At 40.5% G+C, this 10,042-nt stretch overlaps 1 protein-coding gene across 3 annotated transcripts in view; it reads right to left on the bottom strand.

Moving 5' to 3' along the window:
- Nucleotides 1-403: 403 nt before the first annotated feature.
- The window catches only part of SYNPR (synaptoporin), a 290,110-nt gene continuing 280,471 nt past the window's right edge, over nucleotides 404-10,042 (bottom strand). For all 3 annotated transcript variants that reach the window (XM_067755077.1, XM_067755078.1, XM_067755079.1), the window contains 2 exons: nucleotides 6,326-6,517; nucleotides 404-2,107 (listed from right to left, as the gene is read on the bottom strand). In XM_067755077.1, the coding sequence (XP_067611178.1) occupies nucleotides 1,850-2,107; nucleotides 6,326-6,517 (450 nt within the window). In that variant the 3' untranslated portion in view covers nucleotides 404-1,849. The remainder of the gene's footprint in view (nucleotides 2,108-6,325; nucleotides 6,518-10,042) is intronic.

Here is a 10,042-nt window from a genome sequence, read left to right as displayed (position 1 = left end):
CCACCATGTCCTTGTGAAATTCTGCGCTGTCTTGAGGCAGATTCAAGCTCCTTGACTTTCCCCTAAGCAGCTCGAGTTCCCCTGATAAGCATTCTCATAGAATCCTGTGTCTTTGTTGCACACAGTGTAACTGGGGTATGATTATTTTACTGTCTGTCTCCTCAATAGAATGTAAGCTTCCTGAGGTGGGGTGTGTTTCTGCTTTCGCTATTGTATCCCCAGTGCCTGGCAGAGCAGTGGGTATACAGGAGGTCCTGGAATGACGGAATCAACGAATGAACAGCCCTGGGCTCATAAAGCAAGGTCAGGGTGAGAGACTGGGAAGACTGTGCACTTATCCTTTGTTCTCTCATTGTTCAAGCTCACCAGGTTCTATTGCTGTAATTCTCCATTATCCAGCCAGCACTGTATGCAATAACTTTATTAAGGTCAAAGAGATATCACAATACAGATTTATCCAACAGGATCCAGAAATGGTTTATACATATCATCTAAGACACACAGCCGTTTTGGGCTAAGATATTTCCAACATCACAGATCACACAATGAGTTTATACATCGATAATGACTTTTATCTGGAAATACGGATGCTCAGCTTGCTCTCACTGTTGGGCCCTGGCATTTCAATTGAGTTAAAACAAACAGGCGAAGATTAACATTTTCTTGATAATGAATACATTCTGGGGAATAGTTAATGAGAAATATTTAATATTTAATGACAGAAAGGAAGTCATTTTTAATTTATGGGTAACATTCAAATCAGACTTTGTAAGTTGAGCTGAGACTTGAGAATTTTTAATAATTGGATCTAGGACATATTAGCTTTACAAATAAACAGGATTTAAAAGTTTAGCTAATAGTGTAGTTTCCACAGACTATCCTTCATAAATCAACATGTTAGCACACTATCTTGACTATGGTGTCTGATACCTACATCTCCATTATTCTAAGGAAACAAAACTCCATCCACACTCATAGTTATTGGGCCCATTGTTCATGGTCCATAGAATAAAAGCCACAAAACACCATAGAAAGTTACAAGAATGTAAATATTTAGCTAACTAAACAGCATAAATATTGGGCAATTTCCATCTACAACACTGAATATCTACTAATCAGGGAAAAACAAAAACCCCAAATCTTAGTTACAATGCATTCAGAATTGGATAAAGCCAGAGAGACAAATTTGCAAGTATACAAAGTAGTGAATATATTTCTTTAAACGTCCATTTAACAAATACGTGGTACAAACTGGAAAATTTTCATAAATACAGTTCAAATGTTCATTTTGTGAGAAAATGCTTATTCATGCACTAAATCATATGAGCACTGATTCATCAAATAAAAAAAAAATACAGAGTAATTGTCTGAAAGCAATACTTAGAGACTCACAATTCTACAGGGTCTGCAACTAAAGAATAATAATACATGCACGTTGTGATGCACCAAACAGTATTAGAGAAATCAGTAAAATGCCTTTCGCGTCAGAAATCGTAAGAAAACTCAATGCTGTTTAATTTACGTTATGCATATTACATACCAGAGACTTTAAGACAAAATGCTTCTACTATCTCAACACGCATACAAAACGACCATAAAAGTATCTGTGTATATAACAAGGTACTCTCCAATCAGCCACCTTGATGAATCATGTATCTCCTCATGTCATCTCATCTCTAAGTACCATTCATCACGACCCAGGCCGTGCTGCTTTAATGAGGACTACAGATCTCTTATTTACATTCAACACTCCCTGAATTAATAAATGATTGAAACTCTTAAAAAATTCTCCTGCCACTGACATGGAAGGTGGTGAGGCTGTCTTTGGAAGAATGCCAACACTACCCTGTTAAATCTGATTGGTAAAAGAAGCAGGGCCCCCGGGCTGTTGGCCAAACTCATCCGAGGATGGCCCCAAACTCGCCTGCTGGTTGTACCCACTGCTTGATCCATAGCTGTCTTGGTTGTACCCGCCTTGGTTATAGCTACTGGAGTGTCTCTCCACTGGGTCTGAAAGGTATCTCTGGCTCGAGGAATGCCAGCCGGTCTCCTTGAAAACAAACCAGATGTTTCCAGCCCAGAGAATAAAGTTCAAGAATCCAAAGACCTGAAGAAGGATCAAAGCAAGTGAGTTGATAGACTGGACAGAAACCCCAGAAAAATCTCAGTTTCAGAAAAATCCTTCACAACACAAAAGGTCACTTTTCACCTCAATGTGGAGGCCTCTTCCAATTTCACATTTGGAGTCTCTGTTTCATTTAGAATATCTGACTTTTCATGAAGGCTTGCTACAATACACGTTAGGCACTGCATAAAAGGCTTTAGGTATATCCATTCATTTAGGCAAAGAAGGTGCTATTACTACACCCATATTAAAGATGTGAAAACTGAGGTTCAGCAAAGATACGGATCTTATTCAAGGTCACATGGCATGGTTAGTAGTAGACCTGGGACAAGCCCTGTTCCATCTAACTCCATAGACAAAGCGCCTACCTAATCCATCACTACCTCCCCAGATGAGGTAATCCTCATGGTGTGTAAGATATCTTCAGGGGACACAGGGTTGAGTATTTTCATTTTAATGATGGTGCATTAATTTATAAGGTTGCCTTCACTTTAATGCTAGAGTTACTACTTTTCCATTTATTGAAATGATATAAATAAAATGAGTTAACCTAACAAGTATGGAGTGGGCTTCCCTGGTGGTGCAGTGGTTGAGAGTCCGCCTGCCGATGCACGGGACGCAGGTTCGTGCCCTGGTCCGGGAAGATCCCACATGCCACGGAGCGGCTGGGCCCATGAGCCATGGCCGCTGGGCCTGCGCTTCCGGAGCCTGTGCTCTGCAACGGCAGAGGCCACAGCAGTGAGAGGCCCGCGTACCGCAAAAAAAAAAAAAAAAAAAGTATGGAGTAAGCAATGGTACAGGTGGAATGCAGACAAGCACACGCATGGTAGTGTACACAGAGGTTGTGCTTCTTTGAATAATTGTACTTTCTGTGCCTCTCACAGTCAGAAGTGAATGCCCAAACCACACTCTGAATAAAGTTCAGGTTGCAGAGAGGTATGGAATGTTTTCTCAAGAACTGAATATGAGACTTTCCTATGGAAACTCCTCTCACTTTCCAGAAGGGTGTCCTTGGTGAGCCAGAGGACCGGGTATCACTTCTCTGGGGCCTGAGTGTTTGACGGAAGCAGAACTGTTTGCTTCTGTAAGAGGCCCAAACAGAACAGTTGTTCCCCAGCCTCTTCCAAGGCGGACTCGTTGACTGGAAATTAAGCAAGGCAGTCAGTTTTAACAGCCTGCTTTTGGAGACAGACAATGATAGTGTGACACAAAGCTGTGATGACATTAAAGTACATTTAATAGCCACTCCAGCACGATGGTGTCCAAACAAAATGGACTTGGGCAGAGGCCATAGCTCTGGAGTAGGCTTCTAGAAGTCCCTTGCAGTGTCAAAATAATTTATCCCTTATTTGTTGGATGGTGGGATGCTTCAGAGTGCCCTGGGGGTGGGAGTGGCAGGCTAGGTAGTCAAGATGAAGGACTTCGGGGGCTTGAAATATGGGCTCCAAACTTCAACATTTTTGCAGCAAGTGGATCAGGACACACTACCTGAATCTCAGTCTTGGAGCCATCCCCTCTGGCTTTGGAATTCGAGTGGCCTGGGCTCTGCAATTTTTTGCTTTATGATTCTGGACAAGGCAGTTAGCCTCTGAACATCAGCATTTTTTAAATTCTATGAAATGGAGACAATTATTCCTTCCTTGGGGAACAGTTGTGAGGATTAAAGAGGATGTGTGTGAAGCAGCTAGACAGTGCTGGACACGTTAGTAAATGCTTACTGATTGCTAAGCTATGCTATGAATCACTTTCTAAAATATTTCCATGAATTGCATTCAGTTGACTCTTTTGCTGAGGCATAAATGGAAGCAGGGCTTTGCGGCCATATTCTTGAGGTGTCAACAGCCAAAACTGAGCATCTAGGCGGCTAACCAATCGTATTGAAGACTGGGTTATCCAGACCTCCCTCCCTCCCTTCCTTCTTCTCTTTCCCCATCCCATCCTTTTGTCTTCCTTTAACCTTAACTGAGATTTATTTAACATAATTTTGTGCCATGTTCTAGGCTCCCTGCTGAGGGAGATACAAAACACAAATAAGGTACTTATAGTATAATAGTTGCATGATCAAAATGAATTAGGTAATCACTGACACAACTCTAATTTACATATAGGACGTTTTAACCATGTGTACAATAACTAGGACACTTTCCATCAAAGGGGAGAGCTTGATTAAATTACACCTCTGTAAGTATAAGTTGATATATGAGTAGAAAAAATGATCTTGGAATCTTTTCAGATATGAAGGGATGGCTCTGCCCAGGACTATAATTTTACCTGTTTTCTATTCCTTGGTCCCTCCCTTTCCCCTGATGCTACTTTGTTTCTAAAAAGAGAAGAGCCTAGAAATTAGGGAAATGCAACTTAAAAGTAAGTACATAAACAAGGCATTGCCATGGGCCTATTTAGGAGCAGTGATGTCTTTATCGTCATCACAGAGGTATCACAGATCTCTTGCCTGGCACATTTTAGGGGCACATGAGCCCTCGAATTTGTTCTTGTCATTTTGTTGCAACTGAAATCAGAGTAGGGATTTTGATTCTAGCCTAGATGTGGGACAACAGAAAGAGAGACTGAAAAACACAGTACATAACATGAGAAAGAATGGAGAGAATACATCTAGATTATCTGAGGACATGTACCATCATTGCTTCCGTGAAGCTGGAGGAACAGAAGTAGAAATTATGGATGGTTCGTCCGTTTCTGGTACTTGTGACCCAACCATTATACCCCATATAGACATCGGTACCAGGAGTGGGATACAAAGAACGGATTTTAGGGATACGAAGACTGTTTTGCTTTAGCCAGTTTAAATGGAGTTTTCTCCCACTAGGAACTGGAGCACACAAACACAGATCCAGAACGATAACAGCACCAGACCTGCCCTTCCACACACGATGTGCTTTGCTTTCCATCCATCCTTCTTTTGATTTTTAAGACATACGTCACATTGTTTCTCATTCAAAATTTGCATCTCCTAGTCTAAACTTATTAGAGACATCAGAAGCAGAATTAAATGGACTGTGCAGGATGTCATAATTTACTAGAAGAACTAACAAACACACTGAATGATTTTATCTTTCTTCTCTTAAATTCTGAGATCAGGGTTATAATAACTTTTATTAAGCACTGCCTGTAAACAAACTACAGAAGTAGTGGAAAGTATTTTAATGTACACCTCAAACTATTCATCCATAGCTGTGGCCAGAAGTAAATAAAAATTACTGTGAGACCCTAATATATAGTTTATTTCAATGTTTACTATCTTATTACTAAGGCAAGATGCACAGTGAAATCACCAGCAGCTGATGAGCCACACTTTTTCCCTTCTTAAATGCCTTCTCAGATTAAATTCCAGAAAGTTGTAGAAACATAAGTTAACCTTGAAGCAAAGATAATTAATTTTTAAGGGTGGCTAAAGAATGTCGATCCTTTATCAAACACTCTTTTATCAAACAGTGAGCCCTCTATTATTCGGTAACTACTGCTTTTTGCTGCTACTATAGCTTCTGTTTCTCAGATACGGTTTCTTTCTTTGGAGTAACACAAGTTCTTATACTCATAAAATAAGAATCCAATTTAGTGGCCCTGCTATCTGTCAGGTGTTCTGTCTCCCTGTAAGAGCCATACACTTGATGATAATATTTGACTGTTCAACTATTACAGTTCGGCTTTTCCAAAGTTATCAAGCAACTAAATCAGAAGCGTGGAGAAGATTAAAAAAATTACCATAACTATTATAGGTATTTTTTATACTTTGCATTTCTATCTGTACCCTACTGGGTCTGCGTATTTTTCTCTAGACAATCAACTGGGTGTATTCTAACTATGTGTGGCTGGAACAGTGTTTTCTTTCCAGGAAACCTCTATGCTATCAAATATTCCTTTCAACTTCCGGCAGACTTCAGACTTAAGGTTTAGATTTTATATCTGCTTCTGGCTTAGAATTCTGACTTGACTGTCATCCAAGCAACAGCTGCCAGTACCTGCTGGGCTCTTATTAAGAACTCTTTAATTGGCAGCATTAAAGTCTATGGGTAGAAAACTGGAAGGCCAAAGGATCGTCTTGCCTGTGGAGTGAACTATCACCTTTTAGACTGGACTCATTTCAGAGGCAAAATTCCCCAGAAGACTCCTGAGATGTTTTTCTGACTCCTGTGACTGGCAAACAAAGATTTGGGAGGTAAAGCATAGAGGGAAACATACCACAGAAGTGTTTAGGCTGGACATCACAGGGCTGTGGACAGCCATGCATTTGTTGGACGGCTGTTTGCAAGCTGACATCAGTAACAATACTTCTTTGGGATCCGTAGCAACCTTGACATCAGACAGCCCTTTTGCCCAAGCTGATGAACCCACCAACCACAAGAAAGAAAAGACTACAGTGACGATGAAGTCCTACAGAGAAAAACAGAAAGATAAAACAGGAAGAGAAAAGTGAGTTCTAGAAACAAATTGATTCGTTTATACAACTCTTTGGTTTGCCTTTTGAAAAATTCCAAGACCCCATAGCATTGAAACCATGTTGAGAAACAAATAAAAGAAAGTTTTGTGATACTGTATTTATATTTCTAGAAAATAGACTTATTAAAATCACAATAGTAATAATAACTTTTACTGAGCACTTATTATGTGAAGTATTATTCCAAGTTTACATGTATTAATTCATTTAATCCTAACAACAGCACTATGAAATAGATGCGAATCCTGTCCCCATTTAACAGTTGAGGAAACTGAGGCACAAAGAGGTTAAAAAAGATTCTCAGAGTCATGAGTTAGTAAGTGGGGTGGGGGGGCAGGATTCTAAGCCTGGCCGTCTGCTTCCAGGACCAGTGAGCTTGACTATTCTATACTGCTTTTCATGTCTGCTTTAAGGAACATTCATGTTTTTATTTAAAACAAGTACCTTAAGTTAAAAACACTGAGGTCCTGCTTAAGTTAAATATGACACAATAGAAATGAATCACTTTCCATAAACAAACTTTATGGCTGAGGTCAGGATCTATGTCCTTGGAGTAAATATGTTATTTTGGGGAGCTAATGCAACCCTTTCCCCCCAGTACCATTTTATACAGAGGGATGGTATACTGTACTGAGGTATCTCATATGAGTTAAAAGCTCAGTCTATCATCTATAGGCCTGGGGTTGAATCCTGACTTTGCTGCTTACTAGCTGTGTCCTTAGGCACTTTGCTAAACTATGAATACGTGAAGCCTCAACTTAACCCTCTGTCAATTGGGATAATAACAGTACCTGTCTCACTGGATGGTGGTGAGGAGTGAAAATGTGTGTGTTTGCCTCTTTTCCCCAGTGAGGGGTCAGCTCCGTGAGGGCAGGGCCTTTGTCTCTTTTGCTTATTGTTGGGTAATTGGCAGAAGAGGCGCCAGCAACATTTGTTGAGAAAATAAATGAAAGAATAAATGAATATACAAAATGGTCCCAACTGGGTTCTATAAACTTCTGTATAGGGGCTTACCAGGTGGTAACGGTAGGATTAAAGACGGCTTTTGTTTTATATAAACTTGTGTATTTTAAAACATATTTTATAATTAGACCAAATAAAAACAGCATGGCAATGGGATCAAGGCACTGACTGATTATATCAATGGCTCGCCCAGACAGAACTTCAGGTGGCCCTATTTGTCCTTACAGCAGCACCAGGATTTATAATTAGACCACATAATAAATGTCATTAGAATTGAGAGTTTTAGCATCACAAGTTTCAGAAAGCATCCTCAAGCCAAGTTTTCTATACCTGAGCAAAGTGTGATGATTTGGCACCTATGTCAAAATTCTAGCTAGAGTACAAATTAGCCTCAACTTTTTTTTTTGGTCTTTTGCTAAGCCTAAGTTTGAAGCTACATTCAGGGAGAGATGTGGGAGCAAAGCCCTGACCCCACTTTCCTCCCATTCTTTAATCTACCAAACCAGGTTCATTTTGCCCCATGCTCAGCAAGCCAAAAGCCCGACAGGCCTAGGACTGCAGCAAAGAAAAGATATTTTTCCGCGATAGAGCCAAGCGCAGGGATGGGAGAACAAATCTCACATGCACCCCCCCAGAAGGCGAGGGGCTGGTGGGTGGTGGGGTATTTATGGGATGAGGAACAAAGCAGCAGGGCGGGCAGAGGCGTGCTGGGCGTGGGGAAAGGTGATTGGAAAAAGGTGCAGGAATCCTCATTCTGCACAGGCGTCACGAGGCTACAGGCCTCTGCACGTGGCGTCTTCGACACGCTGACGCCAAAAGGTCACCTAGAGGACACTGGCGCATGCCCAGTTGAAGGGTTGTTGGTCCCATCCTCTCTTGACCAGCTCATCTGGAACTAGACACAGCTGACTCCAAGTTCCTTCTGCCTGGAGGACAGGCAAGTCTTAAAACAACCTTGATTAAGGAAGGCAGGTGAAATGGATTTAACCCACGGTTTCCCTCCAATTGGCCAAACCCAATTGGAACCCCATGTGATCCATGCAAGTCACCTCTTGGACATAGAACATGGTGGACAGGGCAGAGCGTCCATCAAAAGTTGTCCCAAACTAGTGGCTGTCTTAGGAAACAGCTGCTGTCACATTAAATGTGCTGTCACATTTAGAGTGCTTCCTATATGCTAGGCACTCTGCTAACCACTTACAGACATCGTTAGCCTTACAGCGAGGTACTGAGGTTAGCCCTGCTTTTCTTAGGAGGAAACTGAAACACAGGTCAAATACTTTCCTTATAACTAGTGCCTGGCTTGACAACTGTGCGTATCATGAGCTCACCCTCACCCTCAGTGTAGCTGGATTCACTTTGCTAAGTCAGCTTTCAGGAATACCAGAATGAAGCTGTGAATCAGGGAACACAGAAATCAAACAGCAAGGTAGAAGCTCAGCTCACAGAACAGCTTTGGATTTTTCGAAGAGAGTATCACTAAGCAGTGGCTGGATGGGATAACTGTCTGGGTCCACTCACAGATTTATTTCATTATTTCATTTGGAACACTAATAAAAGTGACACCTGACTTCTAGAGAATGTCTAGTTTTTAACACACTATGGCAGAAGATCATTTGATCTTCACAATAACTGCATGAGGGCGAAGACAATTATACCCATTTTACAGATTCAGGGAAGTTAAATGATGTGTCCGAGTTGTCATAAGTAACAGAGATTTGAATTCAGGACATTGGGCTCCATGTTTAATGAGTGGTTTTCCATTATGCCCAGGTGTTCTGAAATTTGGGCTACCTAATTGTGGAGACACAGACATAGCAATAAATAACACTGAGCTACAGAGGAAGAAATGCTTTCTCCTTCAGGATTCTCTTGTAATCTGAGTAGTAAAGAAGAAAGTCTCAGCTGGATGTTAATATGTCTCTAACGCCTATTTAACAAATATTTAATACCTACCTATCAAAGAAAATTGGCCCCAGGCTCAGAGCCTTCAGGCAAACAATGGTACCTGGCTGGAATACAGTACTCTTTATTTTCTAATGATTCATTTCTATGTTTATCTTCTAATTATGTCAAATAATGCTGGATTTCTGTATCCAGGAGTGGTACAGGAGTTTCTTAAAAAATAAATTTTATTGAAGTTACCAAATAATTTAAAGAACAACAGTAAATAATTTCTGGCCCACATGACAGAAGCAGGGCAGAGAATGTCTGAGGTTTGGAAAGATCTGCATGGCCACATCCTGGGCTGGGAACACTGAGACTCTAACCCAGTGCTATCTCATAGGCATAGAATGGGAGCCAGAGATGTGAGTCACATATACAATTTTCAGTTTTACAGTAAACACATTAAAAAAAAAGCAAAAAGAGATTGGTGCAATTAATCATATTAATACATCACATGTATTTATATAATACAGTTCAATATATAAAAATATTATCATTTCATACATTATAAAATTATAAATAAGACATTTTACTTTTTTTGGTATTAAGTC

This window comes from Pseudorca crassidens, chromosome 10, assembly GCF_039906515.1.
Source record: "Pseudorca crassidens isolate mPseCra1 chromosome 10, mPseCra1.hap1, whole genome shotgun sequence".
Lineage (NCBI taxonomy): Eukaryota > Metazoa > Chordata > Mammalia > Artiodactyla > Delphinidae > Pseudorca > Pseudorca crassidens.
The sequence above is the reverse complement of the archived record's forward strand: the minus strand, read 5'-3'. Positions and strand labels throughout refer to the sequence as shown.